Source organism: Diabrotica virgifera, chromosome 3 (genome assembly GCF_917563875.1).
Source record: "Diabrotica virgifera virgifera chromosome 3, PGI_DIABVI_V3a".
Classification (NCBI taxonomy): domain Eukaryota; kingdom Metazoa; phylum Arthropoda; class Insecta; order Coleoptera; family Chrysomelidae; genus Diabrotica; species Diabrotica virgifera.
Window position 1 is genome coordinate 237683648 of NC_065445.1, and position 24004 is coordinate 237707651.

Below are 24004 nucleotides of genomic sequence, written 5' to 3' on the forward strand. Positions count from 1 at the left end.
AGAAGAGTGTCAACAGAGCTTAAACCCAAATTTTCATTAAAATCGGTGTTGATTCTCAAAATTCCACGGTTTTACAGTTTTTTACCACTGATGAGTGGTCTATTAAAAATATAGGCCATAAGCTATTAGAATCTTTGGAAATTATGGCAGATAATAAAGACGACATACAAAGATTAATTAACCAGTTCGAAGATACGGCGCTCATAATATAATATGATGATTTTAAAAAAGTAAATTATATCGAGAGTGATATCAGCGGAACCAATAATATGTAAACTGGTTGTAAATAACATAATAATAGAACAAGTGATAGTTACGGAATAGTTAACGCTATCAAATTCTCCATAGGAAAGGTGGAGAAATAAGTACAAAAACTAGTACATAAGGCAAACAGAAAGAAGCAAAGAAGGCAAACGTCAGGAAAGAAGTTTGAGGATAAAGAGACTTGGTGGAGGTCAAATGAAGTACAAAGAAAATTAAAAGTGAAGGGAAAATTATATAAAAAGTGGCAAGAAACCAGATCGGGCATAGATCTTCAAAACTATATGGTCGCCAAAAAGGAAGCGAAAGTAACAGTAGCAAAAGCTAAAGCAGAAGCGTATTTAAACTTATACGATCAACTTGATACCTGGGCCAGGGAACGCCAAGCAAAGATATATAAAATGGCCAAGCAGAGGGCAAAGAAAGCAAGAGATTTTAATCAGATTAGATGTATCCGAGATGAAAATAATAAAATACTAATTCACGAAAAGGATGTCAAAAAGGGATGGAGAAAGTATTTTGACAGTTTATTAAATGAAGAATTTTACAGACAGCCTGTGGAGTTAACGGAGACAGTAACAGCAATGGTTACCAGAATAACAAACGAGGAAGTGGCTCAAGCGCTTCAAAAAATAAAGAAAGGAAAGGCAGTCGGACCAGATGATATTCCTGGGGAAGTATGGAGAGACAGGAATAAGTTGGCTAGCAGGTCTATTTAATAGAATTGTGGAAGTTTGACAAATGCCAGATGAATGGAGAAGCAGTATTTTAGTACCTGTCTACAAAAACAAGGGAGACATACAAAAATGTACAAACTACAGGGCTATAAAACTACTTAGCTAACCAAAATATGGGAGAGAGTAATTGATAGACGGATACGTGAAGAAACCGAAATATCCGATAATTAATTCGGCTTTATGCAGGGCAGATCAACAACAGATGCAATTTTCATTGTAAGGCAACTGATGAAAAAATACAGGAATAAAAAGACCAACGCTCATAATATGGTATTCATTGATCTTGAGAAAGCATATAATAGAGTTCCTCGAGAGATTCTGTGGTGGGCACTCAATAAGAAAGGAGTCCCTGGCGAATATGTAAAGATTGTGAGAGATATGTATGAGGGAGTAACGACTAGTGCTAGGACAGGTGTGAGAGAGACTGATAAATTTCAGGTAAAAGTAGGATTGCACAAAGGCTCGATGCTTAATCCTTATTTATTCTTATTAGTTTTGGACCAGATAACAGCGAAACTACAGGGTAGCATTCCATGGTGCCTAATGTATGCTGATGATTAGTGTTAATAGGAAATAGCAGAGGCGTGCGGTCCATGGAAGCGGGGGAAGCGCCGCTTCCCTATTTATTCGTCGATATAAGAAAATATATTATTAATTAATATTTAATAATAAAATTTTTTCCCTAATCCAAATAATCTACATATTACCTAGCCAAAAGGCATTGAAAAATATTAAAAATTAATCGCATACGAACGAACTCAATATGCACACAATTCAACTATTTGGTCCACTCCTGGCAGAAGCGCATCTCAAAATTGCCGCTTGTCATGCAGTTGTCCCTTTTAAAATTGGTCAGGGTTCAATGACCGCAGCCACTAGTCGCGCGAATTTTGGTATGCCATGGAAGCGCTCGTCGTATCGCCTTCCCAAAAGTGAGATGCTCCGACTGTTACTGCTGCAACGGGGACCTTAGGTATTACATACATTCGCTTAAAGAATATTTCGATTTAAATTTTTTGCAGAGATATTTCCTTTTACCATTGATTATAAACTTACCCATAGATAGCTCACCTCCTGGTAACCGAAAGACGTATCGGCAACTAGATGGCGCTACTCGAAAACCGTATCGAGATTTCTCAGTCGCTGTCTGACTTGCGAGTAGTTAACAGTGGCGTCAGAGCCGAACTTACCCTATAGGTGTATTACCTTCTATTAGCTGCGTATTGTGCTGTGATAAGTTAAAGCGGAATTTAAGACAACAACCACAAATTTAGAAACGTGTGCTGTTACATGTGCATGTTACTGGTTATATTTACTATAAGATGATAAAGAATTTGAATTGGATTAAATGCCATGAAGATTTGCAAGACACTAAAACTCTATTACAGAAATACGAATTAATGTTACTTCTTAGAGAATATGGTGCACATGAATAAAGACTCTTCAGAGATAATCAGATTTGTTTGTTACTATTACTACAATAATGTTAGAAAAAGTTTCACGGGGTCTTTAATTCATTTAAAGTAGGTAATGCAGTTTTTGACAATATTGAAACCTATTTGGCTAAGCATATTTTATTAACTAAAAATTGGCTTGAAAACTGTAAAGACCATAAAAGAAAAAATATAAAATTCTTGGTGAAAATCAAACTTTTAAAAACTTGTCAGTGGTATAACATTAATGAAAGCAAACAAAAAACAGAAAATTACTTATTTTCGATAAAAGTAAAGTTAAACAAACATGAATATAATACAATAAATAGTCAATTTAACAAGATCTGGAATTATGCATTTATTGAGTTGTGTTACTTTTCTTGCGGGTGAGCGATTATTGAAAACTTTTTTTATAAAATTTAGGGAAAAACATTCTTGATAAAAACCTGCATATTTTAAAACTCAAAATGAAAGAATTAGATGTCCTCGGCTATTTATATTTTGGAAATTCCCTGTCATTTTATCAATATTATTCATTTAAACGTTGACAACTTGTGGTGTTTTGTCAAAGAAAAATATAATCCATTGTATTTGGTACACATCACTGTCTGCTTTTAATAACCTCTTTGAAGTAATTCCATCAGAAAGGTCCTCAGAAATTGTTAAATGAAATAATAATAATGTCGTAGGGCATTTTTGCCGGAGAGATCCTTTCGGATTGTTCCGGCGCACTTTACATCTTTAACCTTTTTCAAGTAACTATTGTCGATGTACACTAGCCCAGGGGGACCGACGGCTTAACGTGCTCTCCGAGGTACGGTGAAACGGCTCTTATCATTTTTAGAAATGAAAAATTGATTGTCGTTTGCAGGGCTTGAACCCGCGTGCTCTGGCGTATGATGCCAGTGATCATGCCGTTCACCGGCCGTATAGGTCTGGATCCCACATATGAAAAAAAAGTTGGATAATAGCAAGCTGAAAATTTGTTAATAGCTTAAGGGTGTCTAGTTGGACAAACTTTGATATATGGAAACACTGGAACAAGGGAAGTTTAATTGTGGAACAGGTTAAAAATTTGGAACGGTCAGACCACGAAAACGGCACATGTATTTTGTCCGACAGAACAGATTTAAACTCTCCGAACAGAGATTAAACTCTCATGCAAAAATCAGACTGCTATTTTCACCAAATGGGCGTTTTAATGAGTGGAACATGTAGAATTTGTCAAATGACAGGAATTATGACAGGTGATAAATAGCAGTCTGATTTTTGCATGGGAGTTTAATCTCTGTTCGTAGAGTTTAAGTCTGTTATGTCGGACAAAATAAATGTGCCGTTTTCGTTGTCTGACCGATCCAAATTTTTAACCTGTTCCACAATTAAAACTGCCCCTGTTCCAGTGTTCCCATATATCAAAGTTTATCCGACTAGACACCCTTAAGCTATTAATTAATTTTCAGCTTTCTATTAATCAACTTTTTTTTCATACGCGGGATCCAGACCTAGTAGCTCTGTTCTGTTAAATGTAAAAAGTATGCGATCGAACAGTAGATCCTATCGATTTCATTTCACCTCTCTACTATTTCTTATTTTGTACAGAATATAATTGACTTCTATTTTACCATTTCTAGACAAATTGTCAATTTTTTGTAATACAATGTCAGGTACTCTCAAAAAAAATATATAGCTAATTTTTATTTCCGGTAAATTAAAAATGCAGGTATTTGAGTACCTCTAATATACCTAGTACATATTCTAGTATTATTGTTTAGTTTTATAACATAACTGAACTTTTTTCTGAACGATGACGTTACTTTTATGTGACATTTTGAGCCATCACAAAATATGTAGGAGTAATTATTCCATTTACTCACGGGTTTTGCCCCTAATTTATATACGTTCAAAATAAGTCCGGTATTAAAATGAGTAACGCCTAGCAACTTTTGTTCTATAGAGTTTTTTTCACTAAGTCAAGAATTTTCGAATAATTTGCAAGTGACCATATTCACTTTTCAACAAAAAAAACTTTTTACACGGTTTTTCGCAAATAACTCAAAATGTAGGTAAGTGTTTGATCGAAAAATTAAATATTGTTAACAAAAATATACCTATCTTATAAAAAAGTGCAGAATGGTATGAAGTTATATATAATAAACGATGAAGTTTGTAGGCCCAGTAGAAACAGAGTTGTAGTTCAGGAAGAGTGGGTTCTAATTCGTCAAATTCCAAATCGAATATTTAAACGTGGAATAATTAAAAAATTAAGCACTTTTGGAGAAAACTCAGTATTTTTTTTAAATGTTTAAAAAAAGCTTTATTTTTGTTTCTTTTTTAAGTTACTAGCATCAAAAGTAAGTAAGTTACGGTCAGAATAAAATGGTTCCTTTTTTTGTAAAAAAAGATCGTAAAAATCACCCCCTAATTAGCGTCTAAAATTAAATTAATCGTCACCGCTTGATAAATTACTTTACGTATGTAGTGTTTATATGATCTGTAAGTTTTGGAAAATTTTTAACAGCCATATTTTAACCTATTTTTGTCTTAAAAAAAACAAAAAATTTAAATATTCAGAAAAGCAAAACTCCCTTTATAGTCTAAAAAATGCTTTTTTCAGAAATTCAAAAAATTGATTTTTTACTTTAAAACCAATTTTTTCAAAAATAGGCGCTTTGATTAGATGGAACTTACAGACAATATAAAAAATAAACAAGTTAAGTAAATTGTAAGGCCGTTTCGATTCATTTAATTTCGGATGCTAATTAGGGGGTGATTTTCACGACTTTTGTACCAAAAATAAAAATAGGGGCCAAATTTATTTTGACCATATCTTGCTTAGGTACTTCGATGCTAGAAATTTAAACAAAAATAAAGATAAACTTTTTTTTAAACACTAAAAAAAGTTGTAGTTTTTCCCGAAAAGTTCTTTATTTTTTGGTTATTTCACGTTGAAATATTCGATTTGGAATTTGACGAATAAGGACCCACTTTCATTACCTACTACTCTGTTTCTGCTGGATCTACAGACTTCATACGTATACCACTTTTTTACTGTTTTAAAAACTATAGGTATTTCTGCTACATATACCTTTTTTTTTCAATTAAATACTTACTTATTGAGTAATTTGCGAAAATCATATTTACCCGAAAATAACTCGAAAAGTATTTGACTTACTGAAAAAACTCTATGGACCAAAAGTTGTTAGTATTAATCAGTTTATCCAATTCTGGACTTATCTTGAACGTATATTTTTTCACTCCCGAGAAGGAGTGATACTCCCCAGTGCAAAAGCACACAGTGGCACAATATCACTTTTTTCTTTGATATTTTAGCTATGTGTATACCAAATTTCATGCCAATAAAATGGATTTTTTAAAATTCGGAGGTTTTGCAATATTTTACCTTGAGTGAATGGGTTAGATCTGGAAAGAAATTCTGTATATCAACTTCAAATATTTTATTTCGCATTAGTTCTGAAAATTAATTTCTTTTACAAATTGCAAAAAATAATTTACATGTGAATTATCACAACTAATTTTATTATGTATTTTCTATTTTGTTGTTTTTTTGTAGTGTATTAATAATTAAATCATTTTTAGGAAACCTCTTCACTATTTTTATTAATCAATATTTAGCGTTTTATCTGAAGTAAAATAGAAATTCCAAAATAGAGATTACAAGCGCGTTAAAATTATTTGTGAAAATGCTGAATACTACCCTTATATCGTTGTCTATTACGCCAGCGAAGCAACTCAAATTTATTTTTCAATCTTGGCAAAAATTTCAATAAATGTGGCCACCGTCCAGTCAGGTAGTACTTAGACTTGAGGGGCAAAGAGGTGTAATTGGGCGGAGTTTAACACTGAATTCGGTTTTACCTTAAGGTGAGGTATCTATGTGTTTATTAATCAATGCTTTTACTGATCTTTTATTTGACATTTTACAGAAATCAAATGGTATTGCATTTTGTATAAGACAAATTGATGACTTTATTAATACGATAATTAAAAAAACGAGAGCAGTTTAAAAATATTTGGGATAAAACTGAACATATGTGGTTTGAACATGAAAGAAAAATAATGAAGATTGATAATTTCGGAGACAGAGAGACAGAGAAAACAGAGGAAACAAAGAGACCTTTTGATAATATTCTACAACAAATGAATTCTAGCTTTCAAAATTTTAACGATTTAAAATTTGTAGAATTATATATAATCTTAATATTTCTATTTATAATTCATCAAAATTTCCCACAGAGGAATTTATGTCATTACGATTAAATAATGAAAATTTTTTGATATCCCAGCTTTGCATTCTCAGTTAAGTATCATTTATGAAACAACTGACATTAATGATAAAGAAATACCCAGAAATCTGGGATTTCTTTATAACTACTGGTTTAAACAAGTCGCTGTGTGAAGTGGTCAAGTTGTGTGAATTAGTACTACTAACTATCCCAGCCACAAGTGCATCAGTTGAACGAAGTTTTGCAGTATTAAGATGCATTAAAAGTTTCAAATTAAGAGTTTAAAAGAAATTCAACAAGCGAAGACAGACTTTGAAAGTTAGCCCTATTATCCATTAAAAAAGACTGCATTCAACAATTATCAGAAGTTCATAGGAGAATAGACCTCGAGTATAAATAAGTGTCATTTTAGTGAAAGTTGTGCGTTGTGGAAAATGCCTCGGAGTATATTTTTTTTTAAATAGGATTCTTCTTTAGAAAACCAAGCCCGGCGCGAAGACTCAAGGCCCGAGCTAGCAATACAGATCAATGATAGGTCACTAGTCACTAGAAATAGCGGGAATAGAGTGCCTCACGCATTCACGCGTCACGGATTTAGTGTGTGAGTCCTTGTACACAGGACGTCTCACATAATTAAGTACTTTGCTGATAGAGAGCCCCTGCGCATCAGAGTGTTATCAGGTGGAAAGTTGCTCGACCCTCGACCCTTAAGAAAATATTTTTATATCCTTATTGAATCGCTTCCCCTTTCGAAAAAGTCACCGCACGCCACTGGGAAATAGTGAAAGAGACTTAGAACAAAAACTGGAACAGTGGAGACAAGCTCTGGAGGAAAAAGGTTTAAAACTTAGTAGGACAAAAACAGAGTATTTGGAATGTTCATTTAAAGTATGGAGTTACTACAAATAAAATGGTATCTTTGGTTGGTGAAATGATTGTAAAAAGCAATAGTTTTAAGTACCTAGGATCGGTATTACAGAGTAATGGAGAAATAGACGGAGATGCATGCAGTAGATTCCCCCGCATAAGGCAAAGAGAATGAATGAATGAATGAAAAAAAGCAGGATGTCTAAAAAACACAATCATTACCATCCAATCTTCTACATTCAAAGTTGAACATAGGCCTCCCCTAATTTCTTCCAGTTCTGTCGGTCTTTGGCTTCCTGCAACCAATTCCCAGCAACCCTTTTGACGTCGTCTGTCCATCATGTAGGTGGTCTACCTCTACTTCTTCTGTCTGCTTGTAATCTCCACACTATCATTTTTTGGGTCCACCTGCCGTCCTTCATTCTGGCTACATGGCCCGCCCAATTCCACTTCAGCCATGCTATTCGCACTATGACATGTGTGACGCCTGTCCTTCTTCTGATTTCCTCGTTTCTAACCCTGTCTCTGAGAGGCAGTCCAAGTAGTGACTGCTCCATTGTCCTTTGGGCCACTGTAAGAATGATTGCTGTGGCCTGGGTTAACGATAATGCTTCGGCGCCGTAAGTCACGACTGGAAGCACACATTGGTCGAACGTCTTATTTTTCAAATAATTTGGCAAGTTGCTCTTGAAGATTTCTGGTAGAGCTCCATTTCCGGCCATGCTAAGATGATCCTTCTTTGTAATTCGGTAGTTTGATTGTCCCTGCCAATTTGGATTTCATTCCCTAAGTATTTATATTTATGGACCAATGCTATTTCGTTGACGTCGACTTTTGTATTTTCGCTTGGTACTAGGGTAAAACCAATGGTGATTTACACAACGGGAACAATGGCGGATAAGGATACGGCCAAAACAGTTATACAAAAACAGAAAGTTTTACTTAACAAGCGAAGTAAAACAGACATGAGCCTATTATTATTAAAGTAGGAAGAAGATTAAGAAGTTTAGAAAAAGAAAAAATAGATTAGATACGCTTATCTAAAATAATATCCAAACCATTATTGTATTTTGCAAAATGTATGATTTTTGTTTATTGCTGTATTTATTTTGACATAGTCTTAATAGTCCATTCTTTAACGGTTTTTGCTCTAAATTTTAAAGAACCGCTTGGATTGACATGAAATTTGGCATACGTATAGCTTACATGTCAAAGAAAAAACTGATATTGTACCGATGTGTGCTTTTGCCCTGGGGTGAAAAAATATATCTCCAAAATAAGTTCGGAAATGGATAAACTGACTAATTTTAAGTAACTTTTGTTCTATAGAGCTTTTTCGCTAAGTCAACACTTTTCGAGTTATTTGCGAGTGAATATTATGTTCATTTTTCAACAAAATAACTACATTTTTAGACGGTTTTTCGCAAATAACTCAAAAAGTAAGATTTTGTCGAAAAAATGTTCTTAGAAAAAATATAGCCTGAAAAAAAAATAAAAAAAAATGGCGTACGCGTTAGGTCTCTGGACTTCTGGACCTCGTAGAACCAGAGTTATAGCCAATGAAAAATAGATTCATATTCACCGAATTTCAAATAGAATATTTCGAAGTGAAATATCCAAAAATTAGGGAAAACACTTTTGGGGAAAACGCACTATAACTTTTTTAAAATGTTTAAAAAAGCTTTATTTTTGTTTTTATAAAAAGTTTCTAGCATTCAATCTAAGCAAGTTACGCTCAAAATAAAGTTGGTCCCTTTTGTTTTGGCAAAAAAAAATCGGTAAGACCACCCCCTAATTATCAACTGAAATGAAATTAATCGTTACCGCTCCACAAATTATTTTACTTATGTTGTATTTATATGATCTGTAAGTTTCATCGATTCAAAGTGCTTATTTTTGAAAAAATTTGGTTTTAAAATAAAATTTTTAAAAATTTTAATTTTGAAAAATATGCGATTTTTCAAAATAACTTAAAAATTATTAGAGATACCAAAAATCACGACAAACAAAAAAGTCAGCATTTCTTTTCTGAATATCATGTATTTTTTTGTTTTTCTGTTAGACAAAAATTGATTAAGATTCGGTGTTTCAAAATTTGCATACATTCGTGATCAGTGACTCGTTCAACCCCTTTTAACTACAGCCCTTTCAAAAATAAGGACTTTGAACCGATGAAACTTACAGATCATATATACAATACATGCATGAGTCAAGAAACTTGTGAAGTCGTAACGACTAAGTTCATTTGAGATACTAATTAGGGGTGATTTTCCCGAATATTTTTACCAAAAAAAAAGGGACTATTTTTATTTTGAGCGTAACTTGTTTATTTTTGATGCTAGAAATTTTTTTTATGAAACAAAAATGAAGCTTTTTTTAAACACTTTAAATAAGTTGTAATGAGTTTTCCCCGAAATGTGCTTTATTTTTGGTTATTTCACGTTAACGTATTCCATTTGGAATTTGACGAATATGAACCTATTTTTAATTAGCTATAACTCTGCTTTTACTAGGTATAGAGACGTAATATATACACAATTTTTCAAAAAATTTTACAGGCTATATTTTTGCTAAGAATGTTTTTCGATAAAATACTTACTATTTGTGTTATTTGCGAAAAACCGTCTAAAAGCGTGGTTATTTTGTTGAAAAAATGAAGATATCTACTGGCCAATAACTCGAAAAGTATTGACTTAGTGAAAAAACTCTATAGAACAAAAGTTACTTAAAATTAGTCAGTTTGTCCATTTCCGGACTTACTTTGGACAAATATTCTTTCACCCCCAAGAAGGGGTGAAAACCACCCCCGGGGCAAAAACACATATCGGCACAATATCACTTTTTTTCTTTGACTTGTTAGCTATGTGTATGCCAAATTTCATGTCAATCCAAGCGGTTCTTTAAAATTTAGAGGTTTTGCAATATTTTACCGTTAAAGAATTTACTATAACGTCACAAAATTATACGACTCCAAAAATAAAATTTCTTTCTTATATTTCGTAATTTGCATATATCACGTTTATCTTACTTCCGAAAGTCTATCGGTAATTCCAAACGATATTCGATTTACTTGGTTAGAGGTACTTATAAAGTTATTACGTACATGATTTGATTTTAGTAGTAGAACGTAAACATCGTTACTGCACTCGACTAAAAGCTATTTTACTGTCAATAAAACATTCCAGTTAGAACAGTTTAATTTCTCATAAACTCAAATTACCTCTTGCTGCTGATGTTGTTACCTTTAATATACTCCCCTATAAAGAGAATCTGAGGAAAGTACGGACATAAATTATTATATGTCAAGTACAGTTACTACTTACATATATTTACGTATAATCACAAAGAAAGAGGAAAAATAATTTAATAATATAGGATTTGCCAATAGGTACGCATGAACGGAGCAAAATAAAAAATTTGGACGCATGTCAAAATTTTCAATATGTTTTAAATGTATTCATTTTTTTCGTATCCTGAGAGAACTAATTAATATTTTTGAAAAATTTAAACGCAGAATGAAAGACTACATTATTACCGAGGGCCAAAAGTCCCTGAAGTTTTTAGGGACTTCTAGAGTTTTTAAACTTCTATAATGGTTATTTTAATAAGTTACAGGGGTGAAAATAAAAGAGAAAATTTAGTTTGAATTTTAGTTGCAAATATTTCATTCAAAAGAAACTTTTTATTTATTCTAAGGGACTTTCGGCCCTCGGTAATAAAGTAGTCTTTCATTCTGCGTTTAATTTTTTTTTAAATACTTAAGTATTAGTTTTCTCAGGATTCGAAAAAAATTAATACATTTAAAACACATTGAAAATTTTGGATTAAAAATGGATTAAATAAATCACATATGAAATTCCCTGCTCGAATTGCGATGGTGTATATATTGAACAAACCAATCAACTACTTAACCTTAACTCAAGAATACGTTGTCACAAATGTGGCAATAAAACTTAAAAGCCCTCACAAAACATGAAAACGAAAAGAATAATAAATTTGATTTTAAAAAAACTAAAATCGCAAAAAGTGAATATACCAGAAAAAAGGGAAGCTCTTAGAGTCTATAGAAATTAAAAAATTAATAATAATGTAATAAATGATAAAAACGATGTCAAAAATTTAAACAAAGTATATGTCAATTTAATCTAAAATACACAAAAGAATAATTTCAGAACGCCTACGATATGGAAACAATTGATTGTTTAAATGATAAACCAAACACCATACTAATTTTGAAATATAGTTTAAACGTTTTAATTTAGTGGGCCTGTCCTATGTTCTTGCCACTGTTTTAGTTATGAAGCTTATTTGTGTATTTGTTCGCAATCAACTTTTGCCTGCTTGGTAAGTCAAAGTTTTTTTTAAATTGTATTATATTTTTTGATAAATTATTTTTTAGTCAACAATATTTCTTGAAAAAGTCATGAATATTCTGCCGAAACGTTGAAAGAAGTGAATAAAAATGTCATAATACATAGACAATATTTTTTATGAACATAAGCCCAAGAAACTTCGGAAGAATTTTATACATATTTCTAAATAATATGTATATCTACAAACATTTAAACTAATATATACAATTTGTGATATAAAAGGTCTACCTACGATAAAAACGTGTTTTATCCTTTATTCTATTTAACATATCATTAGAGAAGATAATCGGAGATTGAGAATTCAGCACTATAGGGACAATAATAATTAAATTATACAAATAGTACTAGTTTTTGCAGATAACATCGATATTATAGCTAGAAGCTATATTGTTCATATATACATACATACAATTTGTGTTATAAAATGTCTACCTACGATAAAAACGTGTTTTATCCTGTATTCTATTTAACACAATATCATTAGATAAAATAATCGGAGATTCAGAATTCAGCACTATAGGGACAAAAATAATTAAATTATATAAATATAGTCTGTTCGCTAAACTCAGACACAACTGGCTAGTGATCTTAGTAGATATTTTTGTTTTGTTTTTGGCCAATTTTGCCAAAATTGAAAAATTATTAACTATTTGGTAGTTATTAACTATTTAGTAATTATTTTTTTTGCCAATTTTACTAAATTGGCAAAATTGCTTACTAAAATCACTAGCCAGTGGTGTCTGAGCTTAGCGAACCGACTATAGTACTAGTTTTTGCAGATAACATCGATATTATAGCTAGAAGCTATATTGTCAATATTGTTCATATATATTCAACTATGTTTTAATATATTTAACACGATATAACTTTATAAAATAAACAAAATATATCTTATAAATTCCAATTAACATGACAAATGCGCTAATAGACCAGGCCGCATCTGTAAAAATATTAGTACATTTGGACGTTGAGAGGCGACTTAATTTTTTTTGCAGAAATTGCTTGAAAATGGCTCAGATAATAATATTTGAGTTAATCCTCCCTCTCAAAAAGGTCCGGAACATTGTTTAAATAATCAAAATGTCAAAAAATGAAGGAAAAATTCGATTTTTTCTTCGTTTTTTGATTATAACTTTAAAAGTATTCATTTCCGAGAAAAGCTGTACTGACATAAAAGTTGCGTAATTAAAATTGCGTAATTAAAAAAAAATGGTTAAAAATTTAAAAAACAGTCACCCTTGTTGCAAAATAGCAATAATTGCGAAAAAAACGTACAAAACCAAGTATTCGCATTTTACGTTTTTCAACCATTTATGCTACACTTAGGGCCCGTCATATTTCACCCAGGAAAAACTTTATGATACAGTAAAACAATACTGTAAATTTCATTAAGATCGGTTAAACAGCTTTCGCAAAAAAAATTTATTTTTTTCAAAATGTTACAGGACTGAAAATAAAGCAGATAGCAAGTTGAATTTTTTTTTGCTCATAGAAGTTTATTGTACCTTTCATTTTCAATTGGCAAAATTAAAATCGATTAACTACCACGGCGTCAGGAATGTTTTTACATAGACATTAATTATTGGTGCTACGCGCAGGACAGCGGATAGTTTGCTCTGATTGGGCATTCCAATGACTTGGATAATGATTGATACATTTTAATTTTTATTATTACACATTTATTTATTATTAATTTATTTATTTATATATAAAAACACATACTCTATCATTTGAAATAACACTTTTTTTAGCAAAAACTTTCTTTGTTCATATATTTTAACTTAGAGAATAAAATTTTATTATTTTAAAACATATGCAATTGTTTAAACAATATTTCACAAACAATAATAAAATTAGTTTGATTTTTGTGGAATTAAAATATTAAAATACAACAAAATATAGAGTAAGAAAATAATATATTAGATAAAGATTGGAAGAAATTTTGGTGGAAATCAACTTGTGTGAATCGAATACCGCTGTCCTGCGCGTAGCACCAAAATTTAATGTTTATTTAAAAAATTTCCTGACGCCGCGCCGTGGTAGTTAATCGATTTTAATTTTGGAAATTTCAAATCAAAGGTACAGTACACTTCTATACGCAAAAAAAAATTCAACTTGCTATCTGCTTTATTTTCAGTCCTGCAACATTAAAAAAATGAATTTTTTTGCAAAATCTATTAAACCGATCTTAATAAAATATACAGTGTTGTTTTACTATATCATAAAGTTTTTCTGGGTAAAATATGAAGGTCCTAAGTGCAGAATAAATGGTTGAAAAACGTAAAATGCCAATACTTGTTTTTGTATGGTTTATTTCGCAATTATTGCTATTTTGCAACAAGGGTGAGTATTTTTTAAAATTTTTAACCAATTCTATATAGTAGGAAGTTTAATTATGCAACTTTTATGTCAGTAAAACTTTTCTCAAAAATGAATAATTTTAAAGTTATAATCAAAAAACCAATAAAAAAATCGAATTTTTCCTTCATATTTTGACATTTTGATTATTTAAACAATGTTCCGGACCATTTTGAGTGGGAGGATAACTCAAATATTATTATTTGAGCTATTTTCAAACAATTTCTGCAAAAAAATTTGAGTCACCTCTCAACGTCCATCTCAAAACAGATGCGCCCTGGACTATAATGCCACTGTCACTGAAAATGATTAACGCCAAAATTCATAGTAAACAAGGTACCAAAGACATGCCGTATTATTTATCCTTGTTTAAGGTTTCTATGGACAAGTGGTTAAGTTATTTGTGAATAATTCGATGCATGTGCAAAGACATAATGGAAGAACTATATCATACTTACTCATTAATGTTGAATTTTTGTATTGGCCAATGTTTTTCAAGTACTGTAAATGTTCGTTATCTCGAAATATTTCATAGTCCTTTCTTTGATCCGTAATTTGAAGATTTTTGTTTAGACATTCCAGTTCTTCCTGATATTTTTGCAGAATTTCATGGTCAGATAGATTTATGTTTTCGGCAGATGCAGAACCAGCTAAAGCATTATTTTTTACGAACCATTAGTTAAAAGAGAATATTATGGTATGGATATCATACTAGTATACGAGAATAGAAAAAAATGTATTACCTTTACAAAAGCAATGTAAAGAATTTCTCCCTATTGGCAATTTTTCTTTGAACCTTTCTTCGAATGCTTCCAAAGACAAACATTTGTTAGGTCTTCTTAATAGCGAAGGTTTTATCGATTCTTCTCTACAGTAACATGTGTTTGTACCCATGCAGCATTTTCTGTATACTCCTGTTTCTTTATCTGCCTTTCTATTTGCCTTATGCGGCACATCTTTAAGATATCTTCGAGGTTTTTCAAGGTAGTCATCTGGATGAAGGAGGGCTGCAACTTTGGAGGAGTCATTTCTTGTAGCCCAGTTGTTAAAGAGGAGCTGTTTGGGACCATCTGGAACTTTTCTGTATAATGCACAAAATACAAATAAATATTATAAAAGTAGAAAAACACTAAAAGGTTCGTTACATTGATATTTAAATTTTAAATTTTAGATTATAAATTAATCAGTAAATCAGATCACTGGATGAACCATAATAAAAACTAAAATGTATTGAGTTCTAGTTTATAGGTGCTGATAAGCAACAGAACTCTACCAGTTGCATTATCGGTGTTGAAAGAACCTGTTGAATATCCGCGGGTTTTTGGCCCTGCAACTTAATATAAATTCGTATCGGTTATAGATAAATCCAAACAACCTATGTAGGTATTTATCTTTGGGGTTCTAGATACTAAGAGAAGAGATGCAAGATTAAATGTTTAAATAACTTCATACGTTTTTTTTTGTTTCTGGCGCTGTAGGGCTGCATTCTCACCATGGTGTGGTTATCGTTATAGTCACCTCCTGCTACGAATATGTTATTATTTCCAAACAATTCCAAAACAAATTTTTGTTGACTTGATAATTTGGTGGACAATAAATCGTTGTTATTGTTATCGGTCAACTCGAATATTCTATTGCTACACTGATTACTTGCATGTCATATTTTTCTATTTTATGAAGGAGGTATAGTTTTATTCCCTTTCGAATTACCAATGCCCTCCATGCTCCAACTAATATGTCTACATTTGGATGAATTCCGTTGTACACGTTAACATTTGGGGGATTCTGAGATTGTTGTTGAGGTAAGGTGTGTATCAGAGACTAAAAATATGTCAATTTTATTGCTATTTAAAAATACTTCTATTTCTTGTTATCGATTCTTAATACCGTTTGCATTCCATGGTCCAACATATGAGTAGCTTGGCCATGACGCTTATTATAATAGCGTGTTTTACTTCTTCCTGAGTTCTTTGATTTCCTGGGCTAGTTGGTTTATTGTAGATTGTTGCTATTCTATTACATGTTTTAGGCATTCTATAAAGCTATTATTTTGGGTTGTGCCTGGAGTATTTTGTTGTTCCGCAATTAGTTTTGTTATTTGTCTCATTTTTTCAGCAGTTGCGACGTATGCACTTGATGTCTGCGGCAAATTTTTCATATTATTTGTTTCTTTTGTGGTGTATTTGTGTTGTATTTTTATTTCTAAACCATTGCCAAGCTGAGCTGAGAGAATGAACTATGGAAGTAGCTAATTAACTAAATAAGACCAGCACCAGGAAGTAGCCTAAAGATAAATGAAACTGAGTTTCACTAATCATCACAGAAAACAGTGTCAGCGAGGTTTAAAAGAGGGATACAGAAGAATACAGATACAGCGAAGAATACATATCATGGACTAATTAATTATTTAAGATCTGTTAATATGTATTACCAAACAAACCAAATGTCAAATATACAAAATCTTGATATGAATCAAAGACAGTGGCGTAGCTGACAGACCCGCAGGGCCCGCAAGACGGGGGGCCCGACGTTAGGAGGGGCCCCTTAAAGCCTTCAAGCTTAATACTTCTACTTTCTTTAAATTGGAAACCAAAACATATTTTGTTGTTTTTATTCAATAATTCTTGATACCACTCAAGATATTTCAAAACACGATCAGCTGAGGTTTATTTTCCGGTATGTAAAAATAAGTTGCGATGAAAATAATAATTTACCTTCCAAAGCAGAAGTTGTTGAAAGTGTTTTGGGATTTATTCGCATATTAGACCAAATTGCAGAAAGTTTTGTAAATTAAATTTTAAAATTTATACAATCAAAGCACCTTTCCGTACACAACTGCAGAGGAAAGGGTTATGATGGGACGTTTTGAGTGGTGTATATTCAGGCATACAAAGGTGCATAACTGACATTGAAAAAACAGCTTCCTATGTTCATTGTGCATCCCATAATCTGAACCTAGTGTTGAATGATACCTTTGATAGTGTACAGGAGTTGTTTTTTTTAGTGCAAGTATTAAAAGATGGTATGTACTATGTACTATTATGACTTTGGATTCATCGCGTGTCCCAACACTCAAAAGGTGAAACCCGGTGATCATCCAGACATGATGAAATCTTTAACGAAAATTTCATTGCTATCTAAAAAACGGTGAAAAATTAGAAGCTAATGCATTATTAGAGCATATAAGAATAATTTTAAATTTGTTGTTAACATTACTATTCAATCTAAAATACTTAACTTTATTAATCTAACATCAAGACTTTTGCAATCTGAAATGGCGGAGTTAACGGTCGCCCTTCAACTTTTTCAAAAACCTCCTGATAATCCTCGAGAAATGAGAAATCGTTGTTCCGAAACTTTAGCAAAAGCAGAGGAATAGCAGAATAATGGGGTATTACACCAAAATTTAAAAATAAACGGATAAAACATATAAAAAATTTTACGATGAGCTCAGCTGAGACGAAAAAATAACTTATAGCAAAAAAAGTTTTGAAGTCAATGTTTTCAATGTATCCCCCCAACTTAACTTAATATTTATTTTTAGCACATCATCAAAACGGCCGGACAGGTCGATTTTTAAAATAATCATAATATATTATAGCATCAATGTTTCGAACTTTACGCGATCCCTCTTCAGGTGACAGTCATAACTTTGATTTTTTTAAATGGGAAAGTAGGTACATCATGTGACACCTCTTTTAAAATCTTTTGAAATACTGATTACAAAAATGCATAATATTTGCTCAAAATTTCGCTCCAATGCTTTTTTGTTGGATGACCTGCCCCATGAAAGTAGAAAAATTTTATGCGGGGACTTTAACATTGATTATGCTGCTGCTAGTGCTACACAAATATCCTTGGTCAACATATTTGAATCGTATGGTCTAACAATGCACGTTGATTCTCCTACAAGGATTACAAAAACTTCATCTACCATAATTGATTATACTGTCTCAGATTTTTCACCCCTTGATGTCCACTCTACAATTATTAATGCTGGACTATCTGATCATGAAGCAGTTTATACGAAGTTTAATATCTTGAGCAAACCCTCCTCGAAAACCCGACGTTTAGGCAGGATTTTTTCCACCCGGAACTTTCGTAATTTCCAAAATTTATGCTTAACCTCTGAGTGGCGCTTTCCTGCTATGGACGTGGATAATAATTTCAGTGCTTTTTTGGATAAGCTTGTCCGTATCTTCAATAAAGCATTTCCTTTAATTGCAATTAAGCCAAAACATCGCAAACCCTGGACTACTAAAGGTATCCGAATATCTCTTCTCTATATCAGGAAATTTACTACCAACGTTTCTATCACTGAATATATCACCAAGTACAGGGCAACCTATCTTAAACTTATAAAATCAGCTAAAAAAGACTACTACCATAACCGTTTGGGAAGCTCAAAAAGTGTTGCAAAAGAAACTTGGTCCATAATAAACGATCTTCGAAATAAAACCCACACTTCTAAAACAATTTCCCTTCCAGACCCTGAAAATCTAAATGAATACTTTGTTAATGTGAGTAAAAATATTACATCAACTATTTTGCCACAACAAGATCCCATTGCTTATCTCCCTAATTCAGGAAAGGTCTCGAATTCATTCTTTATAAAACCAGTCGATAAATCTGAACTGATCCAAACAATCAATAGTATCAAAAGCAAATCCTCCTGTAGTACTGATGGTCTATCGATAAAAATTTTTTCTAATCTCCCAGAAAATGTGTTAGAAGTCCTCATCTCACTAATTAATGATTCCTTTGAGAAAGGTAAATTTCCAGAGTGCCTGAAGACAGCCATCATTATTCCTCTTCATAAGGGTGGTGAAATATCTAATACCTGCAATTATAGACCTATTGCACTACTACCGGTACTCTCCAAAATTATTGAGAGACTCATAAAAGCCCGACTTATGTCCTTTCTAGTTGAAAACAACATTTTATCACAAAATCAGTTCGGCTTTTTAAATAATAAATGCACCACTGATGCCATCTTTTCTGTACTACATGAGGTTTATCAAGCACTGAACAATAATCTTCACACTGCCACCGTTTTTTGTGACTACGCCAAAGCTTTTGATTGTGTAAATCATAACATTTTGATAAGAAAACTAAATTTCTACGGAATTCGAGGTATTTCTTTAGATTGGTTCCAATCTTACTTGGATGATAGGAAACAACTGGTTAGAGCAAATGATACAGACTCTAGTCTCAAAAACATTGTATGTGGGGTACCTCAAGGTTCAGTATTGGGTCCTCTACTTTTCCTTATCTTTATTAATGACATCACTAGTTTAAAAATCGATGGAAAAATCTTTCTTTTTGCTGATGATACCAGTATCACTTGGAGCAACTCAAATATTGCAACTCTTCATGCTACTATAACTTCTGATCTACTTACAATAAAAACCTGGTCTGACTCTAATTTACTCTCGTTTAACGTAGATAAAACAGTAGCATTGTCTTATAAAGGAGTCCTTCAACCCTTACCTCTTAATAACAGCCAGATCAGTACCGTTGATTCTGTGAAATTTCTTGGTATTTTTTTAGACAGCAACCTTAAATGGTCCCACCATATCGATTTGTTAAGGAAAAAACTATCCTCAGCTTGCTATGCTATAAGATCTGTTTCGAATGAACTCAATTTAGCATCTTCCAAAATAACATATTTTTCTTTGTTCGAGTCACATCTTCGTTATGGTCTTCCTTTTTGGGGTTCTGGTACAGCTGCCCAATTCGATGTTATTTTTAAATTACAAAAAAGAGCAATTAGACATCTGTTTGGCCTCAGAAGAACAACACATTGCAGAAGTTACTTCAAAGATCACAGAATTTTAACCCTTCCATCTTTGTATATTTTAGAAACTGTTTGCTTAATTCGTAAACATCTACATGTCTTTCCACCAAGACCTAATCATGACTACTTCACGAGAAATTCTACGTTTGACGTCTATATGCCGACCCCGTCCTCTGAGTTAGTAAAGAAATCTATATTATATTCCGCAAAAAAACTTTACAACCATCTCCCTCTACAACTTAAATCTGCAGCATCTTTCCCCAAATTCCGTAAACTGACAAAAGCCTACCTATCTGAAAGACCATATTATTCAGTAGAAGATTTTCTTAATCAATAACTAAGAAATTACAATACCCTTTGCACAAGTAGTATTTTTATTATCATTTTTTTTGTCTATATTTGGGTGTCATATGCAGCAGCTTAACTTTTAAACTTATTAATTACTAGGTAGACTATGCATTTGCAATTTACTTAAATTTTGCAATTGACTACTTCTGTTTAACTTCATTATTATTGTTATTATTGTAAATATATTGACGATTTATGTAATTTTAGTAAATTGGATTGTTATTGTTTTGTTGTCTTGACTTTTTATAAGCTTTGTCGATAAAATTGTACAATTTTTCATGACAATAAAGCATATTTCTATTCTATTCTATTCTATTTTTAAATGCATTATTTTTTTTAATCCTGAGAAAACTAATAGGAATTTTTGAAAAATTTAAAAGCAGAATAAATTATTACATTATTATCGAGGGACGTAAGTCCCTAAAAACTTCTATATTGTTGATTTTAATAAGTTACAGGGGTGAAAACTAAAGAAAATTTAGTATGATTTTTAATTTCTATGTGTGTGTGTTTGTGTTTTATTGGCACTTGTTTTCACAACCAACTGGCCAGTCGATTTCATAATGATTTCTTAGACTATAACTTATCACTAACTCAGGGGAGTGTGGTGTGTGTAGTGTGTGTGTTGAGTAAGTGTCTTGTTACTTTGCAAAGTCGACGTCATTGTCTTTGCAAAGAGGCGCTAATTGTATCCGAACGTCTGCGGTCCCTCCGGTGAGTACCGATCCCACAAGGACAGAAACTATTTTCATTTATTAATTTATAATAAATGAAAAATTCCTGACCCTAGTGAGATTCGAACTCACGACAATTCAGACCTTTCGATCCAAAGGTAGGCGTTCTTACCACTGAGCCACAGAGGGGGTGATTTTTAATTTCAAATCACTCAAAAGAAACTTTTTGTTTATTCTAAGGGACTGTCGACACTCGGAAATAATGTAATCTTTCATTCCGCGTTTAATTTTTTTTAAAATACTCATTAGTTTTCTTAGTATTCGAAAAAAATGAATGCATTTAAAAAGCAGTTGACCGAAATTTTGGCCAAGTATTATACATTTTTGTAATCAGTATTTCAAAAGTGTTAAATGCGCTGTCACACGATGCACTTTCCCATTTAAAAAAATCAAAAGTATGACTGTTGCCTGAAGAGGGATCGCGTACAGTTCGAAACTTTGATGCTATAATATACTATGATTATTTTAAAAATCGACCTGTCCGAGCGTGTTTGTCGAATTAAGATACATGTATAATAGGTTTTCATGTCTATTCCCAAAAAATCTATGTATTAGTATTTTAGTATGATACTGTTATTAGTTGTCGTTATGTTTATAATACGGGGGCCCACACAAAGAGATATTAGAGCAGTGATACTCAACCTGCGGCCCGCGGGCCGCATGCGGCCCTCTAGAGTTTTTATGCGGCCCGAAGACTAACTAAAGGGCCCTGTGATCAAATTATTTGTCAAATTTGACGTGTTTTTCAAATTATTTGATAGTGTGGCGATGTGTTTGAGACTTGTATTGGCGTAAGGCAGACAATTTAATTACTTTAATTTTAAATTATATTAAAATTTTTAAGAACTCTGATTAAAAAGCAAGGTATTATTAACTTTTAATAATAAATTATTAAAGTTAATGAACAAATACTCATTTTAAAAATAATCAATACTTATTTACTACATTGCAACGACCCGTTTAGTAATCACAAGAAAAATTCTGGTCGGATTAACAAAAAAATATTTAAAATAATTGTGACCTTGAACAACACCCTGTATTATTAAAATTTTCAAAATTCGTCTGCACATTTGTAAAGAGCACAAAAAGCTAAGTTTAATTGCCCGCTTCAATTTTTTGCGCAGATAATTTAATGACATTAATTTTGAAATTATATCGAAATTTTTCTTTTGAAAGTTCGAGTTCTTAAAAATTTCGACATAATTTCACAATTAAAATCATTGAATTGTCTGCGCAAAAAATGGAAGCTCCATTAAAGCTTTTTTCAAATGTGCAAACTGGTTTTGAAAATTTCAATATACAGGATGTTGATTCAAGGTCACAATGGATTTATAATTTTGTTTACTCCGGACCTGGATTTTTCTTGTGATTAGTAGTTGGATGATTTGGGTTCTAAATGTGACATATGTGTACCAAATATACAACGTGGTTCTAAAGTTATGGGCAAAATCGATAAAACACCCTGTAACTCGGTTATAAAGTCGGTGGAGCAATAAATTTAGTATGTCTAGAATCGCCTCATTTACCTCTATTCACCATTCAAGATTTCCCAATGAAACACCCTGTAGACTACTTCATCTTGATTGTGGCCCGCAAGCTGTGGCAATCTCTGTATTAGAGAGACCAGTTCTTGCATATTATGCAATTCTTGTAGCATCTGCTGGAAAAAACTGTGACTCATGGCGGGAAATGGGGAAGAATCTGTCCAAGTTCAAACTTTAACAAACATTGCCGAAATTGCGAGTAGAAACCGACTTATAGGAAATGTTAAATTCACAACCCATTAAAGAAGGGACTTTACCAAGCACTGGAAACGTGACATTTAATTTGAAAAATTTTAGTAAAGGTTTAAGAATGGCAAATGAACTTTGTTATTTTTTTATGAAAATTGATCCATCTATGGAAGGAAGTCTTATTTTTAAGAGGTAAAATTCTAATGCCACTGCTGTATATCAGTCTGAGTTGAAGGAGTGTTTAAAAAAACGCCAAGCAAGAGAAAATTACTAAATTATTAGAAGAAATTTGTGATTTATATTGTTTATATCTATAATTTTTATTATTTTTTAAATTCTTCAAATTAAAAAGTAAAAACATGTTGTATCAAGCTATCACTTTAAGATAAAATAAAAACAGGTATAATATATGTAAAATAATTCACCACTCACCTTATCTCTGGACAGTTCTTTGTAAAATGTTTCGACTGTATAACTTTTTTCATTTAAAAATAAAGTGATAATAAGCTATCAAGTATCTTTCAAAACTGACATTTTTAGAGAGGGGTGTTCAGTTTAAAAGTTTTCCCCTTCGAAACAGTACGCAATCACCTTAGTCACTATTAACAGGGCAATACAAACAAACGGCCAATACGGAAGTTATAGACCTGGACCCGCGTACCAAAAAAAAGTTGATTAATAGCTAGCTGAAAATTTGTTAATAGCTTAACGGTGTCCAGTCGGACAAACTTTGATGTACGGGAACACTGGAACAGAGGAAGTTTTAGTTGTGGAACGAGATTTTAATTGTGGAACGTGTCATCCTGACAAGTTTATTATTGTGAAAACTAGCAGGTTGTTTTAAAGTTTATTCAATATTATACTTTATAATATAATATATGAAAAAATGTTTGTCCGACAAACATGTTGAGCATTTTAATAAGTCCGACACGTAGAACATTTCAAATGACAGGAATTATATTGGTGGTAAATAGCAGTCTAATATTTCCATGAGTTTAATGAAAGGGTAACAAATCAATTGGAAGTTCTGTTCGACAAAATACATGGAACGTTTTCGTAGTCTGACCGTCGAAACCTGTAGCCCGTTCCACAATTAAAACTTTCCCTGTTCCAGTGTTC

General features: G+C 32.2%; 1 protein-coding gene across 1 annotated transcript in view; it reads right to left on the reverse strand.

The window, feature by feature from the left end:
* Nucleotides 1-23426, reverse strand: part of LOC126881617 (uncharacterized) — a 43838-nt gene extending 20412 nt beyond the window's left edge. Inside the window, exons 1-3 of the mRNA XM_050645984.1 lie at nt 23318-23426; nt 15017-15354; nt 14732-14923 (exon numbers count right to left, since the gene is read on the reverse strand). Coding sequence (XP_050501941.1) covers nt 14732-14923; nt 15017-15354; nt 23318-23370 — 583 coding nt within the window. The 5' untranslated portion in view covers nt 23371-23426. The remainder of the gene's footprint in view (nt 1-14731; nt 14924-15016; nt 15355-23317) is intronic.
* Between the last annotated feature and the right edge of the window lie 578 nt (nt 23427-24004).